We start from the raw sequence: 25,776 nt of genomic DNA, 5'->3' as shown, positions 1-25,776 counted from the left end.
CCTTTTTGCATGTTGGTGTTTTTTGCCTGTGTTTCTCAGCTCAGTCACATGGAAAATGAGGAACATTGCAGTCAGCAAACACCAGTCAAAGGTGTGGGCTCAACCCAGCTGAAGTGTTACCGTGGAGGGGGGGTGAAAAATCCATCAAAATTTCAAATCACTGTTGAATTTCATGAGATATAAGCTTTCTTTCAACCCTTTCCCTGCTCTGACATCTCCCTAAAATCCATCACAAATGGCTGCAAGTACAAGTGGGGTCTTATTAGTTGACACCCTGGTTACTCACCCCGAGTGTGGATGGTCTGTGGTGGAAGCACGTGTTCCACTGGAATTCCAGACCCTTCAGGGGGATGAGCAAAGCTGCTGTGGGCCCTGCTCATTCACACATTGCCTGCTTTAAATGCAATTTAAGTGCTGCTTTGAAGGCTGGGTGGAAAGGATATGGGGGGGTAAAAAAAATTGGTTGTTAATAAAGCAGGACACAGAGATTGTGGCTTTGTGTTGTCCAAGGAGCTTTTGCAGGAGTACTCAGTGTATTAAGGGCAGTTAAAATGGAAAATTTCTGCTAAAAATGCTGAAGTTAGTAAGACTTAAAAATATACTGCTATATTCACTCACCACCCCTAGTTATTGCTCAGTAGTTCGGGAGGAATGTTTGAAACACTGAACTCACAAATGTCTGACTTGCCTGGACTGCGTTCGAGCTTGTTTGGTTCCTTCCTGATCATCTCTCAGCTGAACCTGTGCAATATGGAATTTTATTAATTGCTGCTAGGCTGCTGAAGTCATGGCAATCCAGAAGACTTGTAATTTTCCTTTCTACAAGATGTGATGAGTACAAGAAACAGTGAATTTTGAGGCATCAGCAGAGCAAGGTAAACTCTGACCCCCATTTGCTAAAGCTTGTGAGCACAATTCTCATTCTGCCTTCATACTTTCCATTTCTTGTCAGCTGTAATGTGAAGGTGATCAAAATTCCAGCTTTGAATGAGCAGCTGTAATCATCAGAAATGGGTGAAATAAATCAGAAAAAAACATCTGTGGATGCAACTGTTTGCTTCAAAATCAGTCCTGTAGAGGTAGTTTGGTTCATTTGAATCCCATTACATTTTTGTGAAACGAGGTTGTGATAATTTACATGTGGATGTGTGAGGAAAGTCTGGAGTGCATTGGTTGGTTCTCTGACTCTTTGGTCTGATTGCTGTCGAGGTCTGAAATCTAAAAGCAACAGTGTGTTTTAGTATGCACATAGAACCTGTTCAGTGCCAGCTTGCTTTGTGGATAATCACCACTGAAGGAAGAAAAATAAAGACTGGTTTAAACTCTCTGGCTTTGTAGGGTTATTTTTGGTGAGTAAACTACACATTTTGATCTGTGTCTTCTGAAATGGTAGCACGTTTTTATCAATCGTTTTTTAAATAGGTTGTGTTGGGATGAAATGAGTTTTAATTTTCCGGTGGATCAAGTTTTGGTTTTCGAAGAGATGCAAGAGAGAGTTTAAACCTGCAGTGTATTTATGAGTGCTTATTTACACTTTGGCTGGAAATACAACTTCCTCTATTGGAATAAAGGGAGATCCATCTGTCAAAAGTCTGCCTGCACCCTAATATTCCACAGTGCTTTAGAGTAAGAGCTGATACCCTTTTAAGGTACAGAAAGAGATCAAATAATCTGAATTGCTGAGGTTTTAAATCCATAAGTCATGTTCTGTTGGCATCTTTTCTGTATGCACTTACATCCCTTTTTGAATATAAAGTTTTAGGGCTTATCTCCACATAAAGGTATTATTAAAAAAAGCATTAAAAATGGAATCTTTGACTTATAATAATAATGCAACTACAGGCATGGATCTGATACTTTTTTATTTGCTCACAAGCTGTCAGAGCTGTACATTGTGTTGGATACAGCCTTCTGTCTCAAGTTCTGATTTAATGATCTGAGATTCTTTTCTGGTGTTGTTCTCAATATAAAAGTGGGTGCCTTGTCCCTGTGTGGCTTGTTTGAACATTTGTAGGGTTTTTAATGATGTCCTGTAATTACAGGAGAGTAATAATTAAAAATAAAAAAACCCAGCGTTGCATGCTGGAAAGGGAATGTTGGTGATGCTAATTAACACCATTTTCTGGAGGTAAAGGTGTGGGTAAGCAAGGTGAGGATAAGGCTCCATGCCAGGGTAGTTGCTTCCTTAATTTCTGCAGGGATAGCAGCACGAAGCACTACATGTTTTTGAGAAAGAACTGGTGTGTTATAGTTTGAAATCTACTGGAATGTTAGAATTACCTGAAGTCCCCCTGGATGAGAATCCTTATTTCTGGTTTTCTCTGATTTTTCTTTGTTCAGGTCACTCCAGAGTTATAGAGCGATGTGTGTGGGGTATATCTCACCCTGATTAAACAGAAAGGCTTTGGTTTGAAACAAAAGGCTTAGTATTTTTGGTAATGTTATAATTCTTTATATTCTTAGTGCTATAAATGTTAGTGCCTTTTGAATACTTGCCCTTTGCAACTTCTCCTGGCCGTGGATTCTGGTCTAATTACAACCTAAAACTCCAGCTTCCATAGTTTGGCAAGTAACCATGAAGATTCTCATTTTACAGTCTGCCAGAGCTGTTTTTTTAATGGATAAAGTTGTGACAGCACATATTACCACAGGAGTGTACGTATCAGCAGAGAAAATGGGGATTGGGGAGCTGTGAAGAGTCCTGCAGCAAGTGTCCAGTTGCAGGTTTTGGTGTCCAACTGGAGCAATCCACTGCTGAAGTGCTCCGGTGTGTCCCAGTGCTTGGAATTGCAGGACCAGCCTGGCCTCCAGTGATAATAAAAATAATAATAAAAAACCTTTTATGCACTATTTTGAAAGCTTGTACAGTTAGTTCATTTTTGGGTATCTCTTTGGCACCACACTGCAAGTATTCCAACCTTTATCACTGGAGTGTTAAATTATTCCCTCGGTGTAATAATTGAATTTTTTCAGCACTTTTCATCCTAAAATTCTCTTAAGTACTTAGTACCCCCTGACCATACACAGAGCTCTATCAAGTGATGTATTACTGTGTGGAAGGCCAGCATGGAAGACTTTGTAAATCCATGAAATATATGAAAGGTAAATCAGAAAAAAATCAGGCACTGTGGCTTGTTGCACAATGGTTTTAATTATTCTGTCCCATTTTTTTTACATCAATTTACACTGACCACTAGTACAGCATTCTGGTTTTGGCATTGCAAAACTGCCTGCGGAGGATTTCTGAATAGGCATAAGAAATGGCATAAAGCTTTTGTTTGGTAAAATTGGGAAGCTTTGTTACAGTCGTGAGGAATTTCCACGGGTGACGTCTGAAATAGTGGCCTACTGACTGAAAGGATTTAAGTGGTATTTGCTCTGTAATAAAATTACAGAATTTTATTTTAGCAAAACGTCCAGCAGAAGGAAGATTGATTGTTCAGCCTCTGCATCCTGATCTGCCTTGGACAGAATCAACCCCAGTATTTGTCACTGTCTTTCATTTTTTTTTATCGCTGCTCCATCTCAGGGTGCAATAATCATCACAGTTTTTAACCTTCAGCATCTTCAGGATTCTGGGGAATAACACCACATGGAATCTTTTCTTGATAGTAGGAACTGTGAGTCAGCAAGCCTTTAATGTTTTTAGTTGCAGCCATTGTTCCAGCCCCAAGCTTTGCTGCCATTGTCCACTGTTTGTCCAGCTCACGTTTACTGGACTGTGGGAACGGATTAGGGTTTCATGGCTTTTTTTTTTTTCTTCTTGCATAAACTCTTGATCAAAGACATTCCTTGGATGACAAAACACTGTATACTGTGTCACACAGTCCTGACCAGACTGCACGAACAGTAGTTTAAAAACACATGCCCACATTGTTCTCTAAACTGGCTTTTTTTTTCCTTCTTTTTTTTTTTTTTTTTTTGCAATGTATGTGCAGACATTGAATTTTTGAGACCCCATTTACCTCCTTTAAAAAACACACACATAACAGAAGTTACTGTTAAGAAGCACTTAACAGTTTCTGAAATACAAGTGAAAAACAAATTACTCCTTGAAACCGAGAATCTGCGTGACAGAATTGTCACTTCTGGGCAGAGCTGGAGGTTCTCTCTGCCCTGTGTCTCCTTCCTGGGGAGACCTTGGTGGTGGTGCAGGTGCTCCAATGCTCTGTAAACCTAAAACCACGTGGATTATGCCATCATTTTATGTGTCGTATCCTAAGGTGGAGAATGATTGGAGCACAATTTGGGAATTCATAACCCTGCTTCACCACAGGTACGTTGTTAGAACCACGTGTTGAGAACCTTGACTTAACTACAGTTGTATGTCTCGGTCTTCTTTTAAGTTCTCTTTTGCAGTAAGAGCTGGACAAATTTCAGAAAAATCCAGTTGCATCATTATTCCTCAAACTAACGAGGAAGAAACAAATGGTGTTTGAGAGAAAAAACAGGGAGAGACTTTTTCAAGGAGCTTTGACTTGGCCTGAAATTCTCCTTCCGCAGAAGTGTGGCAGTAAGAGATCCCTGAAGACACCTGAAGTAGGTTTACAGAGGGATTTAGATCATATATTTAGGTGGTTGGAAGGTTGAGGATGAGAGAACACTTGTGTTTCCACAAACGTAGTGAGGCTTGACTCTGCAGCATTGTTAAGCACTTCCATGCAGAAATAAAGGCAGATTAAACCTTTTCAACATTGGAAAGATATTATCCATAAGGGGGGAACCTTTCTGATCCTTTGCAATCCAAGGGTCTCCATGGAAAGAGAAACCTGAATAATATGTGGCTGGTGGGTGTGTTGTCTAAAAGGAATAAAATGGTTGTAGTGAATGACTGAAACAGCTACAAAAATAGTGAGTGAAAACCACAGAATAGTATTACATTTATAAGAAATAATATTTAATTATGAGTAAATAATTCATGGAAATCTTGGGAAGGTGTTATGACAAGAACATAGCCGTACTTATTTAACAGGATATGTGTGCTTAAGATCAGGTCTTCATATTTAAAATAACCAGCAGCCAAATGGAAAGAACTGTGGCCTTGGGGGTGTTTGAGGAGGAAAAAAGCTGTTGGAACAATAACCCCCAGCATTCAAACGATCTGCAGCGATAAAATCTAATAAAAAGGGAGAAATAAAACATCAAAAAGCCCAATTGGCCGTGGCAGACAGTTTGCTATCAGAGCAGGGACTCGGGACACCAGGTCCCTGCTCAGGTGAGCTGCTGCTGGCTCAGCTCAGTTGCAATGCTCTGATGCTTCTTTAGTGGTCCTTGGGCAAGGATTTGCCCCTCTCAGCCCAGCTCCTTGGAGTCTGGTGCTGATGTTACCACGCCAGGCACCTATGGAATATGGCTTGTGGATGGATGAAGTGTCACGGGGCTGTCAGGTGGGATGGATAAAATAAAACCACTTAGCAACAACATATGATGTTGAATTTATTTACTCAGCAGGGCTGAGAAGGGTGAGTGGGGAGCAATTTCCATCCTGGGAGGCACTTGCTCCGTGCACAGCTCAGAGCTCCAGACCTTCCTTCACCACGTGGATCCGGAAGGTCCATGTGCCAGGTCCTGGAATGTCACAGCTCCCTTTGGTTCTTGATGCTATTAGGGATCTGTACCTGGAGCTCTCTCCAACCCCAAGGGGGGTTACCCTCTGAACCAGTTACTGCTTTATTTGTCAGCACAAGCATTTGGGATTTTATCCGAAATAAACCCAGACCGTTGTTATTTCTTCAAGGATATTACCATAAATAAGAAAAACGACGTAAGGTATAACTAAATTGAGAAGGGAGATGAAATCCACACAGATGGATTTTGTATTTTTTTTCCTTCTGCACAAGAGGGAAAATGATGGCTGTGAACACTTAGTGACTTCCCTGAAATGTGAGACTTTTCCATACTTAGCAAAAAGTAGGATAGGTCTAAGGAGGGCTCTGCAGGTGTCAGTAGGATCATCAGGAAACTTATTTCTGTTTTCACTCTTAGATGTTTATCACATTAAAGAAACAAAAAGGTAACTTCTGCCTCGCTCCTAAATTTGCTCTGCTTGGCCCTTAAGAAGCCTGGCAAGTCTCACATTATCAGTGCAATCCAGTTGACCAATTTGCAATCCCTTTCTCATCATTTGATTGGAATATTGTGTGGAACTCAGTCAAAAGCCAGATGGGAATCCACGTTTTTCGTGCCACTGCAATTACTGTGATCAGTTTTATTTGTGACATGGTAAAAATACCATGTTTGTCTAAAGAGATACATTTCTTATAAAATGATGCTGACAGGAATTCATACAAATGAATTCATTAAAGGAAATTAAATAATTCAATAAAATTAATTTACAGCTTTACTGCCTTTGTCCCACTGTAGCTTTTCAATGATATTACCAGGAATCTTCATCAGAGTGTGTAACCTGCATTTATGGGTCATTCCTGTGACTCTTTTAAAACAACAGCTCCAACCTTCACTTTCTCCTCCATCTTCTGGAGTTTTCTATCACTCAAAATGTGCCTGAATGTAAGTGGATTATTAGTTTTTACATCTAATAAATTTAGTAAAGAGCGTGTGAATTTAAATATTCATAAAAGGTCTGAGATTGTCAACTGGCCTGAATTCAGCAGTGGAACTGGGGAGTTTTTTGGGAGGTCAGTTGGAAGTTTTTCTGTGTGCAGTCTCAATTTGTTGCAAAAAAATACAGTATTTTTCCCTTTACTAAGCTACAGCATAGCCTAGCTGAACATGCATATTTTTTTACAGCCTATAGTAAATTGTTTTTCTTGCTACATTCTTGTCTTTCTGCCCTTTGCAATGTGAGTAATACTGGCATAGTTCACCCAACATTCAAATTTAGTAGTCTGCAATTGGAGGTGATGTTCAGGAGAAGGAAAATGTAAATATAAGAGCTGTCTCTGTGGGCTTAAACCTACTTAAGTCACACCACAGTCAGTTTAAGAGAGTTTATAAAACAGATAGGAATGGCAAAACCTACTTAAACTTGTTCAGCCAAACACAGGTTTACATTTCTCACTGAATCATATTTTTATCAGCAGAAGATTTTTGTCAGAAATCAAGATTCCCTGAGTGTGTCTCCACTCCATTTTCAAACATTTAAGCTCAGAGGGGTGAGCCATCAGCCTTACCAAAGCGAGTCTTTTATTTTTTTTTGAAGCACGCTGGGGAAAATGAATCATTTTTGACCCAGTCCAGTTTAAGCCTTGGCTTAGTCTGAAGTCCCCGTGAATCCAGTCCAGATCATCTTTCGGGAGCTGCTCATTTCAAGTGGAACAAAACCAGATCACGCTTGTACTGATATTACTTTACCTGCCTGAGCTCTGATTTCACAGCAGGCCACAGGGTTCAGGTTTCTGTCTGCAATGACTGGGAAACCACCAGGCTCACACGGGCTCAGCTGGGGGTTCTTCTGATGCAGATGGTTTCCCATCTTGCCCCGAGACGAGCTTATTTTGCACTAGACAATGATTAACATGTTAGATCTGAGCTCTGGAGTTTCAGTTTTCATTTCCTGTGCTGCACACACTGCACAGAATCAGTTGTAACGTGAAGTTTAGTCAATGGGAAACTCAGGAGGCAGGTACTGAATTTCTAATTTGTGACAGCAGAGACGAGCGCTTGACCTTTTATGTAGATTTTTTTAAAGACAGAAATAATTTCATAGGGTAAATAGTCAAATATGTAGGTTATAAGCTTGATCATTTCCACTCAAAATAAGCTGTTTCTGCCGTGTTCAGATCTGGTAATAATTGATAATGTGCATCCCTAGTTTTCAGAGATATTTTGGAATGCGAATTGGAACACAGGTTATAATATTTTTTCATTTAACTGTATAATAATATATAATTTCTTTTCCTCCTTGTCCTTCTAGGTCTGGTTATTTTTTACATATTTCTAGTAGGTTTTTACGCTTTTCAGGTTTAATCCCTTGTTGTCTCAGCTGTACAATAGTAGATGCAAAAGCTGTGTAGCAGAGGAAGGACAGGAAAGAAAGCAGGTTAACCTACTGCTTTTAAAATAGACTATCTTCTAAGACACAAATCCTTACACTGTTAAAAAAAAATACAAGTGTTCTGTACCATCCAGCACCTATTTTATTGACAAGAAACACCAAAGGGTATTTTACTCTGAGTAAATAAAATAAATAAAAAAAAAAATACAAATCCTTTGATGTTTAAAATAAAGTCTTCAGCTGAAAAAAGAAAATATTTTGCTTCTTGAAAAAGACACGTTTGCAGTGAGAGGCAGTCACCTGCCCACTGCCCAAAACGCCTACAGTTTCCTAAAATAACAACAAAAGGTTTTCAGCACTGAAACTCTTAAAGCACAAAGAGTCAAACCCAGAAAATATCACGTGGTTTACTCACTGCAGTGGGTAGTTACAGCCATTCAGCATTTTAAAGGCTACAAAACAAAAAATATTAAAAGAAGACAACAGGCAGACGTTGGGTTTTACCAATTTTATTTCTAGACTTTAGTTTTTTTTTTTTTTTGTTGCTGGAAACTTGTCTGTTACAGGTCTGTCGGTGAAAATGTGCATTTCAGACCAGTGATGCCAATAAGTACAATATAAAAAAAAAAATGTACAAATCTGAATTGCTTTGCTTACTACAGATTGTTATAATAACGTGACAAATAAAGCATCTCTGTTGGCACGTGAACCCACTTAATCTGGATTTGGCCTTTTTTAAGTACATAAGAATATTTTAAAAAGAAACTTGCAGTACACACTGCCACTCAGTGTAACAACATAATATAACCCCACAAGCACTAACTCGACAGTATCAGGTTTGGTTCAGAGACACAGAGATGCCACGAACAGAAGTGTTTTATGAGGTAAGCAGTAAGAAATGTTCCTGAAATTTGGACAGAATGTATCCAGTCCTCCTGGGTCCTGCGACTGCTAGTAGCATTGCAATGCTTTATTTATGCACTATGTAGGATCTTAACTGCATTTGCCTCAAAATGAGTTCTAATTCTGTTTTGGTTTAGCAGCATACAGGCAACAGCTAGATTATTCTTCAGCATACAACTCTGTTAGCTGGCTTATTTATGAGATTTACAGGCTTTTTAAATTAGCATTATGCTATAATTAAAAAAAAAAAAAACAACGAAACAAACAAACAAACAAACAAAAAAAAACCTCCCTAGTATATCATAACAGATTAAACACACAAAATACTTAGAGTTCCAGAAGATAACCTATCATACCAAATGATGTGTCCCAGCCGAGGGGAAACCACATCAGGTGGCACACAAGAGTTATATTATAATGCACCTTTCATATATCAATGTGGCTAATAACACAGCTCAAAACTACTATGATAATAAACCCCAGATCAGACAAGGAATCCAGCTTTATAAAATGCATAACAAAAACCAAACCAAAACAAAAAAAAACAAAAACCACAACCCTTGACATGACTTGATCTTCTGAAATGTCTGCTGTTTCTTAAATTAATGCAACCTAGTTGCAAATCGCGAGACCCATTCGATGCATTTCTGTTTGCAGTAGAACTATGAGGCACTGTAGGAGCATTAAAACCTGGTCTAGACACGGTTAAAAACTGAAGTAATGAGGTATTGTGAAACAGGAACCTTTTTTTTTTTTTTGGAATAGAGCAGTAATCACATTAAGTAAAAATTGATCACATAAAAAAAAAAATCTACAAAAAAAAATGATGTCAATAATATAATTTTCTATGAGAAAATTAAAACCTATAACATGGCAGTATATGACATTGTATAACAAAAAAAAAGAAAAACTGATCCACAAAATAGCAGCAAAACACAATGACAAAGATACAGAGAAGCAATGTTAATTTTTTTTTCAAACCATGCTGGGAATTTATCCATAGCAGCTCAATAAAAAGGGAGCATCCACTCCTTTTCTTTTCTCTTTTTCTTTTTTTTTTTTTTCTAAACTTTTAACTTTTTTTTCTTTTTTCCTTTTTTTTTTGTTCCTTTTTTGTTTTTTTGCTGTTTTGTTGGGGTTTTTTTGTTGGTTTTTTTTTGTTTTTTTTTTACAATCAACACCTTAGCGGCAGTTTTCTCACATACAGTTCACCATCACATTCTCCTCGAGCATCAACTTCAACAGCTATGTCCACGTCCCTTCAGCTACTTTCTAAAATAATAATAAAAAGATACATAGCCAAGATGTGCAAATTTTCTATTTGTAGCTAAATTTAAAAAAAAAAAAAAAAATAATGGGGCATATACTGGTATAAAAACTTCTTTCAAGTACTCCAATTTTCATATCTATTAACTATGGCGTTTTTTTTCATGGTTAGACTGCTTTTGAAAATGGAAAGGAAGGGGCCAAATGCACTGCTTGGTTTTGGGTTTGTTCTTTGAAGCGTGTCCTTTTTGCTTTAATAAGCTCGTGTTAAAACTGCAACATCAAGGGTAGAAAGATTTCATTTTTTTTTTTTTTTAAAAACAAAAGGGGCGATTGCATTAATTTACAAATCATACTGGCCTTACGAACATCCTCTGCAATAAATATTCTTTTTAGCCTTAACTATAAATTATATATTTTAGTGTTTAAAAACCTTCAGTTGTAAAACATCTAGCGACAATCCTTAAAACTACGTGTCCTATATGTGAACCTTTAAGGCCCCTAATTTATAAAGATGAGTTGGCACCAAAGGATTCTAAACTTCAGCTTTTCTATAGAAAAGGATAGGAAGATATCCTGGCAATTTGTGAATGCAATTTCTCTCACTGGAACACAACCTTCGGAAAAGAAAATCACTTCTCCTCTAACACCATAGTTAAATGCACTTGCTTTGCAATTCCAAGTTTGCAACAAGCACTTTATATATTTCCAAACCATTCCATTGAAAAAAAAAAAAAAATAAAATTCCCACACAATAAAAGAATGTAATTCCTATATCTAATGGACTGAAAGTGCTTTGAATGGAATGGTTTTAGAATATTACAGACAAACAAAATAAAAAAAAAAAAAAAAAAAAAAAAAAAGACTGAACCGTGGATTGAACCTGACCATAATTAGGCTGAATATCTGTGGGGTCAGACCAGCATTTTTACACAGGTAACTACAAAAATAGGAAGATTACAAAAATATAATATATTATGTCACTATTTCGGTTTCTCTTTATAATAGGGTACTGTGTGAGTAGTACATTGGCCTTTCCCAACAATGCTCAGCTGGAACCCTACAAATGCCTTATGCACAGGCAATCCACAGGCACAAAAAAAAAAAAGATTAACATATAATAATGCTGCATACTAACATAGACTAACTTATGGGTTACGTTAACCATTTATAAGGTGAAGAGGATAAAAAAAAAACACCTAAGGAAATAAAATAAACATTTACAGATGAATTATAAAGTGACTAAATGCATAAGCAAGCAAGATACAGAAAAGCCTAGAACTGCGTTAAAGCTATGCTTTTTAAAGAAAAAGAATATTTCATTTGCTATCTAAAAAAAAAAAAATAACCCTCTTCTACTTTAAAAATGGTTGGTTGGTTGGTTTTATATGCAAGAAATCAAATCTAATACCTCCCCTGGAGACATTTTGTGTGTTAATGCCTATTTTTACAACATACAGACAAGAACACTTTAATATAAAAACTAGTTGATTATTATTGTATAAAATCCTCTATTTTTGTAGCACAAACCCCTGGGGGTAATGCAAATACTATTTTTTTCTTTTTTTTAAGACAGTTTTTGGGGTACTTTTTGTTTTATTTTGTTTGTTTGAAGTCACAGATGGAAGGGAGACAGAGCGAGAAAAAAATATAACAAGAACTGGTTTTCCCTTCTGGTATAAAAATGTCCTGGAGAAAAGGGTTTCTGGGGGGGAGATCCTGACGCCGATTCCTTCTCAGATGCCCTTTCTTTTTTTTTTTTGTCTACTTTTCTTGCCAAGCAAATCCATTAGAAGAAGAAGAAGTCCTCTTAAATGTTCACATCTCGCACATCAGTGGGCGTGCAGGAAAGATCTGCTTCGTCCTCTACAGTCTTTGTTTCTGAAGATACGTTGTGCTGCTGTGCCTGACGTAGACTGGATTCAAGGAGGGACTCGATCTGTTCTTGGCAGGCTCGTAAACAATCCTGGAGGAGGTCGAATGGAAGGAGAGAAAGACCCAAGAGTCCTTTAGAAACACAGTAAGGTCACAGACTAAACAGCATTTCTTGAAAAAAAGGGCGAGAGGAATCTACTCGGGTTATCTGGGAGAGCTGCAGGCCGAGAGGAGGGCGGGAGGAGCAGGACAAACACCAAACAGGGAAAGGATGGCACGAGCCACCCAGTTTCCTGCAGGATGCCAGCCTGGATTGAGGCTTCAGCCACTGACTCTTGCCGTGTGCTGTGGATGGAATGGCCACGGGGAGCATCCCCATGGACACACCATCACTGCCGTGGGGTTGTTCAGGCTCAGCCCACAGAGCTGGATGTGGTGGATGCCCCACTGCACTGACACGTGTTTCATCTAAGCTGGGCAGGACCACAGGAAGATGTTGGACCTTTTCTGCCTGTTCTCTAGAGGTCCATTGGTCCTAAAACTGCTTTCTGCCTTTACCCCAGAAATGCTTTGGCAGTGCAGTCTACTAGAAATGATGGTCGTAAGCAGGGATTATTTTCTCAGGCTGAGTTCCAGTGATATGAAGTTCTTAGGTAGAAGCACCATACATATATTTGGATATATGTGCCCAAAGGTTCCTGCCAACTGCTGCTGTGTCCAGCAGTGGGCAGCTCAACTTGGCTGATCCTTTCCTGGCTCTGAAAGCATCTGTACATCCTGAACAATGTGACCCCAAAATGGAAAGATCTTTCAGGAGCACCACTAAACTCCTCCATAACCTTTCATTCCCAGCTGCAGCCAAGCTTTCTGTTGGCTGCCACGTTCACCTTGACATCTCAGACAGGGTGAGATCTTTTTTCCCCCTCACTTCCAAAGCATTTTCTCAGAGCTGGATATGCACAACAACCCTCCTGAGACTTCAGGAGGGTGCAAGGGCCTCGCTGCTTTCACAGACTTCGCTGTGAACTAAAAGCACAAAGCACCAAGGAGGATCATGTCTGTGGTGGGGAAAGGTAACTTCCCCCAGGCACTAAACCATTCCATGAGTAGTTATATCTAAATCACAGCAATCAGAACTGGAGAAGGCCTAGCCAGTCCAACTTTCTGCAAGCTGTGGAGCCACGTAGATCCATTGGAACGACACAGGAACGGTGCCTTACGCAGGCAAAACAATCCCACAACGTTTTGCCAAAACTGCCCCGGCCAGCTGTTTACTCCTATCTTTACAACAAACATCGCAGGCTTTTTCCCCCCAACATATTTAACTCTGTGTATTAAGGACTTTTGAAGTTTCCTTTCAGCATTGCCTTTTCTGATTTAACCTATGACATGTGTTAGCCCTGGCGGTGAACCCAGTCTTCCATGATAAATTGCCGTCAAAAGTGTTAGGATGTGCATGACTGAGAATGAATGTTGTTTTCCTGAGAGGGTGACCTGCCTGCTGTTTTCTTTATTTCCCAGTTTCAATTCTGCCTTCATTCAGAGGCTTCTTGTGTGATCTACCAGCTTTTCACTGATTCCACTACCACAAGAATCTCCTCTGCCACCAATAAGGGCACATGGCATTTGGGGTAAAATAAGATTAGAAACCCAAGCAAACAATTCTCTGCAAGTCCTTTCTGAGAGAGAGGGAGGTTAATCCTACCTCTAAGCAGATCAGACCATCAGTTACAGCTCACTGAAAACACATAACCTATGACCTTTCCTGGTTTAAACCCTAGTGTAATATTTCCTCTTGACAGAGACACACAGCGTTTTAAATGACAAAAAGAAACGCCTCATATCCTAAAGTCATCATGCCTTTGGCTCCTGCATACCTCTGGCCTCCACAATAAGGTCTCTATGAAGTCCTTTTTCCCCTCCTTCCTCCAGATATGATGGATCAATCCTGACTCTAAAACCTCGTCCTGTACCACGTCCCTCAGTCACACTTGGAATTAGATGTGTGAAAGAGGAGCACACCAATACAGGTTTTAGGTATCTCTGGTTTTACAAATCCAGGCACTTCTGAGGATAATTCTGTTTTAACAAGGTGGCATGTTCAGCGTTCCAAACTGGAAGGAAATTTATGTTCAGAGTAAAATGAACCCTTTTGGGTTTGAGGTGGTTTTGTTTTCGTTTTTTGGTTTTTTTTTTTTTTTGGTGGGGGGAGTGGATTGTCTGGTGAGTTTTGATGGGAATTTTGTTGTTTTTTTTTTTTTCTTTTTAATCCTAACCATTTGCATAGAGTGTGTTTGAGCTCTGAAAACTAAAACCATTCAAAAGAATTTCTATAAATACCTATTCTTCTCCCTCTGGAGTCCAGTTATGAATAGTTGCATAGGACTATGTAATTTAAAGGTACTTTTTGACCACAGAATTTTTTCCTTTGAGATTCTCAAGAGTGCAGCATGTCATAACTGTATTTTTTTTTAAACTTAATCTTTACAATTTATTACAAACAGACTGTTTGAAGCTACAGTTGAATGAGAACTATTTTTTCAATGTTTTAGGCATTTTGCTCATTTCTTATTCACATGACTATTAGATAAATAGTTTGCCTGCAGGAATGCATTAGAGCTAGCAAAAATATCTGCAAAATATAAAATTCGGTATGGGCAACCTCAGCAAGGCTGTTTTCATTTTCAGTGCTTCTCAGCACTGAAAAGCAAATACAGAACTTGTGCATTACTCTGATAACTTCTCCCAACAACTTTTCTGCTTCACTACCCAAATTTTCAATGCCCACAGTTTGTTCAAGGTCATAAACCCTTCCTGGATTAATTAAGCTCCTCAGTGAAAAAAAAAAAAACAAAACAAAAAACAACAAACTTGCTGGCTTAACTGATGTGGTGAAATACCTTCAAGACACAGCAGACATGATCAGACTCTGGGGTCAGATAGTAAAGGCAACAAACAACAACAACAAAAAAAGAAACTGCTTGGAAATCCTTTGTTACTGCCTGACCCGTCCTGGATAACAAGCACATGTTTGAAGGTGCCTCTGAGAAGGGGCAGGCAGGAGACGAATTCCAACGTCCTAACAGACAGCGTGGAGACCCAATCTAATCTAGTTTAGCGAATTTCTGGCCTGGAAATGAATGTCAGGTAAAATTCCATCTGTTCGGATGATGGGGTCAAGAATAGAATGATGGAAGACAGCCCAAGACTTCTAATTGTGATTATCTGGCTTCTAATTACCCCTGATCAAAGGCAAAATGGGAAATTGGACTCCTACCAAGGTAAACATGAACCATAAAGGAATTCCAATCAGGTGATATTCGTTTTACTTTAGATTCAGCTTTCCCTGAGACTAAAGGTAAAAAAGTGTAATTATGTAACCTGAAATCCAACAGACCCGCTGCTCCAGCTAACAGATAATCAGGATCTTAATATTTCAAGGCAATCCAATATAAAGCTTGTTCGCTTGTGAAGCCTGACAAGGGGGAACCACCACTGGGGAACAGCACAGTTCATACACATGCTACTGAAACAGGGCAATAGGAATGGCATTTGATACCACGGATTGCACAGATAATGGGAAAGTCTCTCTGCAGGGGAATCATGTTGGGTATGAAACCACCAGATTTCTCTGCTCAGAGCAGCTGCAGTGAAAGTTGCTGTTCCCTTGTTCCATTACAACAGTATATGTACACACACATATATAATTTTACCATGCTAATTTTCCGTAGCATCCCATATAAAAACGCTTACTCCTACCTCTAACTGCTCTAACACATGCATATATTTAGCACTGAAAGCTGCAGGGGAGTTGCTTCCTTTTAAAGCCTTTAACTGAGCTCAGGTCAGACTGTGGCCTTGCACTGACTACGGACAATAAAAAATGAAATAAGCAAAAAATTCGCTCTCTTGCTAAAACAACCCTTGTTTTCTTTTTAAAGGGCTCTTGTCATCAGCTAAGTCAAGTCACATGAGGACGTGCTGTTGTTCTCCAAGATGTGAGAGAATCTACTTCAATGCTCTGTATCAGGAATGATTAAACAACGTTGTTTGAATCAAAATACTGCCTGAACAGATAGTAACCCTAGTATTTTCCCTCGGTACCTGCTTCAAACATCTCACACTGGACAGTGGCCAACCACACACTGAAATATCTGCATTGTTCCCTGAAAGCCTTACACGTACATACCGAACTGAGCAGCGCCTTATTTCAGCATTTCAAGTTCTCAGAGCATTTCACATTTCAGCACTAATGTATTACTGCTTTAGCCACAGTAATACAAATGACAAAAACAACATGCTCAATGCCGAGGCACTGTTAAGGTGATCAAAATGATAAGCTTGAGAAATTGTATTTTTCAGCCATTGTTTCACATATTCTATCAAAGGTAAAATAATTCTTTTGTGAGTATTCAGTTATGATGCATTCATCTTTCCAGAAATCTCTCAGTCCTGCCAACAAAGTCCCGTTATACAAACCCAGTTTTGCAGTGGCTGGACTGGTACAGTTCTCTGTGCATTTAAAATTATTAACATGTAAAATAATTGAACAGCATCTCAAAGGTTCTGCCGCTAACCACAGAATTGTCTTTATTTGACTCATTGTCCAGCGCTTGGAGACCTCACAAGAACCTTTTTAGAGCATCTATTTATTGGTCTTCCACATTGTTACAAAACAAAGCTCAACTCTGCCCCAACTTCACACACCATTATGACATGGATCATTGACTTTAGGTCTTCCTTGTAGGCTCCCTTCCTGGCCCATTCACTCATGAAAGGTTTATTGCTCACTAGTTACTGATGTGCATCTCCTGGAAGCTGCAGGGCAAAATGAGAGTCCTGTGAGGACCATCTACCTTGTCAGAAAGTCGTGGGACAAGCATTTGTTCCAAAAAGGAATTCAATACCAGCTACTGTGCAGGTCTAGCACGTAATAAACCAAATTAGATCATTAGAACTCTTTTAAGAAGGGCTTTTTCACACCACTTGGCACAATAAAAGGCCTCGAGAATGGTCAAAGATAAGGTCAGAGATACCACGAGGTCTCAGTAACTATTTCCTCGTCTTATTCTCCAAGTTTTGTTTTACACAGACTCCTGGTTTAATTACCCACAGCCAAACAGCCCCTGCAAGGTCCTAAATGGATGCAAGGCTTTGTCAGATAACGCCTCTCTCACACACTTTAGAGCTGGATGTGGCACTGCAGCAGCGTAATCACAGATTATTAATGGATATAATGACAGCCAAATAACCAGGATGGACACAAGAGAACACATTCAAAAACCCCACTCTGAGGTTTGACTTTCATCAAGATTTACTGTCAGATTAGCTACTATGCAGCGAGCAGGGGGGGGTTCATTCTTAAAAAACAGGAGATCAACCAAGAGAAAGAGTCACTTACCGGATCACATTTGATAACTTGTGATAGGAAATGTGTGAGGCATTGATAGGAGAGGAAAGTGTTAGTGTTCCCCAGATGCAGGCCTTGCACAGCTGCTACCACACTGCCAGCTGCGATCATGGAGGGTGGGTTTGAAATAAATTTAATATCTGTATGAAGAAAGGAGAGAAAACAAAAAACAAAAAAAACACAAAAACAAAAAGAGAAAAAAAAAAAAGACTGAAATGATTGCTTTAGGAGAAGCCTGTCCATACACATACACTCTTCTACCAGCATGGCTTTCAGCTGCCAACTATTGCATCCCAAAAGGCAGGGAAAGCTGGGAGCAGAAAGGTGCCTCCTGCTCCCAACTGTTACAGGTCCGAACCTGTGAACACTTATCCACATGAGCAACTGCAGTGCAGTGAGTAGCCCTTCCTAGCACTCCCCCTGGGAGGCCATTCATCACTTGGAGGTATTTTTATCATAAGCAGGGCCCCCATTCTTCAAATGTTAAAATGCTTTGCTCATGTGGATAATGCCACTGGGGTCAATGGCACTATCCATCCTGTTCCCGTTGGGAAGTGTTTCGCGGGATCAGACCCGAGGTGCACTCTCATAACGAGTCCTCGGGCCCTTTAAAGCAGAAACCTTTGCACTGACATTCAAAAGGAATATTGCTTTAATGAACAACAACATCAACCAAAAGAAAGAGAAGAGAAAGACTGCTTAACCCTGTCAGGAGGCAGATAATCCATATTTAAATTACGGTTTCATCTTAAAAAATGCTTTGTCTCAACCTAGTCTCTTGTCAGTGGCTGCCATCCATCCTGGCAACAGGGATTTAATGTAAATGTGGCATAACTAAGTGACGGGGGTCCCAAGAATTGGCGGACAATCAGTTACATTCTGATGTGACACCATGCTGACAAGAGGCTGGGCCCCCTTCCAGACTGCATTGCTGTAGGTCTCTCCACAAAGCCACTCCCATGATTCCTTAAGGGGCTATCTCTGCCATTTAGCATGTTTTTCGTTTTGTTGTTTTGTTTTGAGGGTGGTTTGTTTGGTTTGGTTTTTTTAAATAATAATAATAATAATAATAATAATAATAATAATAACCCCCATTTTAATGCTAAGACTCTGCTGAGCAGGAATGTGTTTGATCTGTGGCAGTGCACACCTTGGGAGGAGAATCAGAAACAAAGGAAGTGGCACAAGTAAACGTCCAATTTTGTGAGGGAGTAAGGGAAATGCCACATTGTACACGAGAACCTGAGATACATTCCTTCAGCTTTTATCAGAATACAACTTCCTCTGGGCTGAAAAAAATATAAACCATCTGTCAAACCCTTGAATGAAATCAAAGGCATGGACAGCTTAGAGGGCTCAGTGGAACAGTTTAAGTATTAAATCATGCATCTCCTTTATTATGATAAAATAACTTTTGTGTCAATGTTTTACCAGTGAAACTAAAGACTTCAGGACTCCATGAAAGTCCTGGCTCTGAGTCTATTCAGACACCTCTGGCACTCCATTGTGGCCCTGACCAATACCCACCTTCAAAGGGGCATTTCGCCCAGCGAACCTCCAAAATTACAACTGACACGATGAATTCTGGCCAGATTTTTGTGATGCAGTGCCAGGGAAAAGGCAAGCTCGACCTAAAGTCATCTCATTTGTGTTACTGTGCTTAAAGGTAAATTTAGTTTATCCCCTTTTCCTAAAATCTGCCCATTTCCGGGCAGGTGTAAACACATCCAGCTTCCAGCAAGCTGCTGTCATTCCCAAAAACCAAAGCAGTCCAGGCTGCTCAGTGACAACTGTACACATTCCAAAGGCAGTCCCTAACCGGAATACTGACACACAGCTGCAGGTAGACTTCAGGAATGGGGCATTTCAGTAGGCAAGCAGGAATCCCACCGAGATGGGGTTGCAGCACGTTCACGACACTATTTACCGAGCTCCACAAACAGAACATGACCAAAATGTGTCAGTTTAATGAGTTCTGTCCTGACAGGACCACGTTTGGGATTAATATTTGCGTTCTTCTTTTAAATGGAGCAGTAAACAAGAACATGAATTCATAGTCACACCCTCATTCTTTCCAAGGTGGAAAAGTGATAATGAAGTTTAAATGACCAGTTTGTGTCTGTCCCTATAACCACTCCAGACAAGCAGCATGGACTGCCTTTTTGTTGCAACTCAACAAGGAATTATTTGTGGCAGAGGCCACTAATTTCAGCATATTAATCAGGGGGCCCCTCTCGCCTGTAATTGGATGCCCCCAAGTGAAGAGTGTGGCATCATTGTCAGCCTCCATCGCCTCATCTTGCGCTATTGAGCGCTCAGGAACAAGGGGGCTTCGGTGAGATGAATTAGACCTGACACAGCCACAATGGGGTAGGGGGCCCCATCAATTGAAGCACACATCCCCAGTAGCCTATCTGAGACTTCATCCAAAAAGAATAAACAACTTCAGCGTTGTTAAAAAGAGAGAGAGAGAGAGAGAGAGGAGGGGGAGGAGAGAGAAGAATGCCAGCCACCCTGAAGGGAGGACAAAGCAGGCATATAGGCGCTGCAGCGCTTTAAAAAAAATTCCTAACAAGGCGAGTCACCCCTTTTCCTTTTTAAATGGAGCAGCAATTCCATCCGTCTGGAGAGCTGGGGGCTATGAATGAAAATCTTTTCATTGAGGCAAATCAAAACTGCGAACATAAATCACTTGCTGCAAGATGCAACAGGTTCCAACTGGTCACATACCTTGAGACTTCCAATTTTATAAAGGCCGGAGAATAGGAGGATTGTAACGCGCTTGTTTCAAAGGGGGGACCTTTCTTTCTCCGTCAGCAATGACAATAATAATAGCAATAATAATAATAATAATAATAAAGAGGAGCCTGGTATGTTTTGATAACCAGAGGAACATAATGAAATGCTGAAACTCCAATATTTGTTGCTATTCATTGTTATGCTTGTATAGAGCTGCAGTTCTCCCTCAACACTGGTCTTAACTTGGGCCAAAAGAGGCCTGCTTCCTTTTGAGCTCTCCCTGCCTTGCTCGGCCATGCCAAAGCCCCATTCATTAAGCTCAATTATGTGTTAACTTCAAACAACCCCTGGTAATTTTTTTCTTTTTTCCTTTTTTTTTTTTTTTTGCTTTTTTCTTTTTTTTTTTTTTTTGCTTTTTCTCCCGAACCTACCACAGCACAAAGACATCCTTTGGTGAAAATGGATTTTTCAAAACCAAACCAAATCAAACAAATCCACTTCTACTAGCCAGACAACTGAAGAGGGAGCTTAAAAGGAATTCCCCTCAACTTCACCTTGCAGCGTAACCTCCTCTTTCTGGAGCAAACACATACAGCACTCATCTGCAAACACTTCCACAGCCTTCACCTTGTTAAGCCAACTGGCCAAGGCTTTATTTTCTAAGCAAGCATTGTTCTGCAGTCTCTTCTTAGGAGAACCTCCTTTACAGAAGAGGACACAGGCAAAGGATAGACTTGCACTTGCCCCTGAGGCCACTTAAGCGAGTGTCAGTGTTTCCAGTGGACTTTGGATTGGGCCCCACAGCATCCAGGCAGCACAACGCGTTTGCAGTCCATCTCGGTTCATTTTGGCAAGGGGAAACACAACACAACCCAGCAACAGCAAAGCAAAGTCCAGATGCTGCTTAAGCCACATGTGATCTTCACTAGCCAACAAAGAAGGCGTGAGGAAAGCAAAAAGGTAAGAGGAATTCCTGACATCCAAAAATAACAGTTAAAACCACAGAGCCTGGTGGCAGCCTTCCTGAGCGCTGCTTCCCCAGGCAATACTCCCAGCTTCAGTAGGGAGCTGAAGAGGGCCCCAACTCTGGTGAGCTCAGCACTGGGGTTTTTTTTTTTTTTTTGTAAAAAGCTAAGTAAAACTCCCAGAACATGGTTCTCATTTACTGATCCATTCTCCAGCTGTGGTGTGTAGCAATGTTAAATAAGGGCTCTGGATGTGCTTCCTAAAAGAAACATAACAACACCAACAGTAGATCAAAGTACTGGACTCTTAGCGAGTCTCCAACCTTTGAACTACCCTTGTTTTCATCCCTGTCATTGCCAACACAACAACCTAGGTTAAACATCCCCATATCCAAAGGGGAGGCCAGGTAGCTGCTCCTTTTAGCTAAAGGCCGAGGAAGCTTCACACTTAGCAAACCCCACGTTCAGAGTCGCTGCAGCCTTATCTGGCAGGACCTGGCAGAGTTACATTTGAGAGTTACACGGAGAGTTACAATTGATTTTCCCAAAATGCTGCTGCCTTGTGCTTTTGAAGGCTGTTTGGAGGCTGCAGTGCTCCTAACACCGAGCATTATTCCAGGCAATCTAACCTGTTATGCTGATGTTAGGGCCAAGATGAAGAGCAACACCAGTGTTTATAAATTTCTCTTTTATGGCTCGGTCATTCTATCTTTAGGCCTTGCAGTAAGGGCAAGGACTCCCAAGAAATAAATTTTGGTGGGTTTTGGTTTTTTTGGTGTGTTTTTTTTTTTTTTCTTCTCAGCGCCTACAATCATTCTTCCATCTTTTCACACGAGGAAACTACGCGGCATTAAATCTGCGCCGCTGGCCACGCGCACGCGTCTCCCCCTCCGAGGTTTTTCCAAAGAGTGTGGATACCACTAACTCGGCATCTCTGGAGGCCCGGCCCTGCTCATGGCTCCAGCACAGCACGTGGTCAGGAGGGTGCAGATGGCAGCGGCTCGGTCCCGTGCCAGGAAAGCCTCTGTGCCGCGTGGCCCTCCTCCAATCCACCAGCCACCGAGAGGGGAGGGAGGGGGGGGGTGGAAGAGGCAACTTGAAGAGGGAAGTTTTAAAACCCCCCGCGCGGAGCTATTCACAGGCAAAAAAAAAAAGAAAAAAAAAAATCTCCCTGCCCGCCTTTAAAAACTGTCTCAAGAATGAATCCACACGCGGGGAGGGATTCCCCCGTAAGCCTTTTTGCAGCCCCCCGCATCAACCCGGTGCGTGCGGGAGGGCGAAGAAATCCTGCCACGCTGAGAGGGGGCGGGGGGGCGGGGGGGGTCCTTCTCCCTCCCTGACAAGAAGCACAAAACTCCAAAAGCTCAGAAGGCTAAATATCTTCTGGAACAACAACAACAACAACAACAGCAAAAAAACTTACCTCTGGCAAAGTAAATCCACCTTCTGCAAACAAGGGGCAATAATCGGGGCTTAAACTACCTCCCCGCAGCTCTGGCGAGCGCGCCTTAGACCACGGCTACGGGAAGCTTTACAAGGCGGGGGGTGGGCGCGGGTCGGGGAAGCAAAACACGCTTTGCGGGACGTGCAGGGCTCATACCTGTAGCGCACAGAGCCACAAAAGTCTGAGCATGTTTACGGATGATCTGCTTGGTGTCCTCTGCCAGAGGCATTTTAGTGAGGAAATGTTCAATGAAATCGTGGGGGGTCATTGCGGCCAGATTCCATTTCAGCTTATTCACCAGCAGCAGCTCCATTTGCTGCAAAGAGAAAGAGGGAGGGGAAAAGGAGGGGGGGGGGGGAGGGAAGGAGAGAAGAGGAAGGGGAAGAAGAGGGGGGAGAGCGTGGTTAGAGAGCCGCTCGCACACGGGCGCACCGCGGCGGGGCCGCTCGGCTCCCGGCCGGGCTTGGGAGGGCAGAGTTTTCCCCGGGGGAAGAAGGAAAGCGGGATGCGGGTGTTTTTTTGGGGGGTCCCCCCAGGCGGGGCCGGGGGCTCCGGGTCGCCGCACCCCCGAGCGGGGCCACCAGGGGGAGCCCGCGGGCCGCCCACGGGGCCGGGGGAGCGCGGGGGGGTCCCGGTCCCTATCCCGGCCCCATCCCCGTCCCGCTCCCTATCCCAGCCCTCCCGAGCCTCCGCAGCGGCCACACCGCCAGCAGCGGGGCTTCCGAATACACCGTCTTGGCCTGTGTGGTTGTGTTCTTTCTTTTCCCCTTTTTTTTTTTTTTTTTTTTTTTTTTTTAATGTTTGTTTCGATTTTGGTGTTGTGGGGTGTTTTGTTTTTTTTTATTCTTGAAGTGACTAAACGTCAAATTACCAGTAATTCGTCGGGTCTAATGGAGTTATCTGTATAAATGCACAGTTTTTCTGCGGTCAGAGGAATAGTCTCCTTCATTTTTGAAGCCACAAACATGCAGGTAGCTCCGAGCAGTTGCAACCGGCTTTTCTTGAGGGGTTCAAACGACAAAAATCTGTCCAAGTAATTCATAGCCAAGGGGAAAACTTCCTCTTCGCACTTTTGCTCCTCGCAAACCTGAAAGAAGGAGAGAGATCGTTGAAGAATAATTTAATAGAGGCGAAAGCCAGGCTTGTCCCGCTGCCCTCGCCCTCCCTCCTCCCTCACCCTCAGGCTTTGCAGGGCAAGGTTGAAGGAGACGAGGGGAAAATGCAATGGGGGAAAAATGGATAAATATGGGAAAACCAGCGGCATCAAAGAAAATGAAAGTCACGAGTGACAAAGTGGGGGGAAATGTTGCGTTAGAAACCCGCAGGCGATTCATGGCAAAAAGGGAGGGGGGGTAATCGAAGAGGAGGTCTGTGCCCAGTTTTCCAGCCCCTAGAACAAATTTTTAAAAAGGAAAGAAAACGGAAAGCGGAGGAAAATGCAAACCCCCGTGGTTGGGAACGGGGTGCAGAGCTGGGCTCGGCCCCGGATTTATTTATTTCGCTTTTATTTTTTCATCTAATTTGCCGTTGTGCTGCCGATTCCCCTCTCTGGTCGAGACACAAAGGTGGCGTCCAGCCTCATTTCCCCAGACGTCATCTTTTCAAAAAATATTTAAAAATATTTAAAAATTTATTTGAGCTCTCAAAAAAGGCTGAAAATGAAGCGGCGGGGGTCCTTTACCGAGCCCCGTTCCTCTGGTGCTGCTGGGGGGTTCCAGGGGGGTCCCCCGAAGTGAAATTCACCGCCTCCCTCTCTCGCCCTGCAGCACAGCCGGGCGCGACATTTCCCAGAGCAAGGCAGGGCGCTGCGCTTTCAAAAATTAATTAAAAATACATCGCGGGGGCCCAGGGCTTCCGAAAAGGCATGAAAATGTAGCCCAGCTCCTGGGGCTCCCGCTGGGAGCCCCCCCAGACGTGTCCCGCCAGGGACGAGGCCCTTTCCAACTGGCTTTTCCCAGGCGACCTTGCCGCTCGCCGCCGCAGCACAAGCGTGCCTTTGAGGGGTGACCGCAGCTCCAGCCTCTCTTCGCGCTGAACAAAGAAACTTTCACCCTGCAACTCCCCCCAGAAACGCCGGAGCCCCTCCGGCCGGTCCCCCTGCCCGCAGCCCCAGCGGGGTCCCCCGGCCCCCCGACCTTCCTCCCGCGGCCCCTTCCCCCGCTCCCCCCCGCCACACACACACACACACCCTTGGCTTTGCTCCCCGGGACTTTCTTCGTTTTTTCTCCCGATTAATAAACACTTTTGCTTTGCAAATAAAAGAACAAAGATGGCGCATAATACTGGCACGGGCAGCCGCTTGCATACGTGTACAAGGATATTAATTTAAAATAAAAAAACCCCCCAGAACACACGGGCTGGCAGGGGCGGGCGCCGCCGGGGGCTGCGGGGCCGGGGCCGCTCCCCGGCGGGCCGGGGGAGCCCCGAGCCGGCTCTGCCCGGAGCTCCCCGCAGCCGGGACCGCCGTGCCCCGACGGCCGGGAAAGGTGCCGGGGCACCCCCAGACCGCCGGGGGCACCGGCAGGGTTGGGGTGTGTGTGTGGGGGGGGTGTTCCGTGTCCGGCGGCGGCAGCGGGGACATGGGGCCGGCGGCGGCGGCGGGGACATGGGGCCGGCGACAGCGGCGGCGACCGTGTCCTCGGGCCGCTTCCCCCCGGTACACGCGGGCGTTTTCGAGGGCAAGACAACGTGTGCCCGCGCCGGGGAACCGATCCCAGGGGACGGGATGGGGGCCGGGGGGTGGGGGGGGCAGGAGATGGGGGAGCAGCTCCCCGGGTTAATTCGTTTCGGTGCCGAAGCTTTGCAAAAGGGAAAATCCCCCGAAAAGATACGAACCTCCAGCATCCAAGTGGCAACTATTTTCCTCATATATGGCAAGATTTCTTTCTGCACGCACTTGAAGTAGGAGACGGAGGGCGAGCAGGTCTCCTCCGCCTTGAGCATTGTCTGCAGCACCCTGTCATTGAGGAGGTTGGCATCCAGGTAGGCTCGTCGGATGGTCTCCACCTCGCAGCACAGCAGCTGATGTTCCATGTCTGCCTCCGTCGCCTCGAGTCAGTTCTCTGCAGCAGGACTGAGTCAGTCGCTCGCTCGCTCTCTCTCTTCCCCTTCCAGGAGTCCCTTGGATGCTGCTTCTGCTACTGCCGCTACAGCCCTCTGGAGGCTGCAAAACTTTCTAACTTCCAACAAAACTCTCCTGTATAGTCCCTGTGACGTT

At 42.8% G+C, this 25,776-nt stretch overlaps 2 protein-coding genes across 4 annotated transcripts in view; one reads left to right on the top strand and one right to left on the bottom strand.

The window, feature by feature from the left end:
• Positions 1–16,773, top strand: part of LTO1 (LTO1 maturation factor of ABCE1) — a 23,659-nt gene extending 6,886 nt beyond the window's left edge. The window contains exon 5 of one of the 2 annotated variants that reach the window (XM_039385991.1): positions 15,943–16,773. In XM_039385991.1, the coding sequence (XP_039241925.1) occupies positions 15,943–15,975 (33 nt within the window). In that variant the 3' untranslated portion in view covers positions 15,976–16,773. Of the gene's footprint in view, positions 1–775; positions 9,385–15,942 lie in introns of those variants that run through there. The other variant, XM_039385989.1, reaches the window with a different exon arrangement.
• CCND1 (cyclin D1) lies at positions 11,602–25,776 on the bottom strand. 2 transcript variants are annotated; one of them, XM_027732417.2, is made up of 5 exons: positions 25,395–25,776; positions 23,431–23,646; positions 22,716–22,875; positions 17,403–17,551; positions 11,602–12,092 (listed from the first exon to the last, which is right to left on the bottom strand). In XM_027732417.2, exons 1-5 carry the CDS (start codon positions 25,590–25,592, stop codon positions 11,937–11,939), a joined length of 879 nt encoding a protein of 292 aa, XP_027588218.1. In that variant the 5' UTR covers positions 25,593–25,776; the 3' UTR covers positions 11,602–11,936. The 2 variants fall into 2 exon arrangements, with proteins under 2 accessions (XP_027588218.1, XP_027588219.1); XM_027732418.2 differs by lacking the exon at positions 25,395–25,776 and adding an exon at positions 23,737–23,939 and having other exon boundaries at positions 11,707–12,092.

This window comes from Pipra filicauda, unplaced genomic scaffold, assembly GCF_003945595.2.
Source record: "Pipra filicauda isolate LSUMZ 115617 unplaced genomic scaffold, ASM394559v2 scaffold45_size4122338_pilon, whole genome shotgun sequence".
Taxonomy (NCBI): Eukaryota; Metazoa; Chordata; class Aves; order Passeriformes; family Pipridae; genus Pipra; species Pipra filicauda.
Note: the sequence above shows the minus strand (reverse complement) of the source record. Positions and strands in the feature narration are given on the sequence as shown.

Bases quoted from the DNA above. Each gene is read 5' to 3' on its own strand.
- CCND1 (XM_027732417.2), bottom strand. From the start codon at position 25,592: ATGGAACATCAGCTGCTGTGCTGCGAGGTGGAGACCATCCGACGAGCC. The intron at 22,876-23,430 runs GTAATTTGACGT...TTCTCTTTGCAG, and splicing joins TTAGACCCGACGAATTACTG to CAAATGGAGCTGCTGCTGGT. The intron at 12,093-17,402 runs GTAAGTGACTCT...GACCTCCTCCAG, and splicing joins AAGTTATCAAATGTGATCCG to GATTGTTTACGAGCCTGCCA.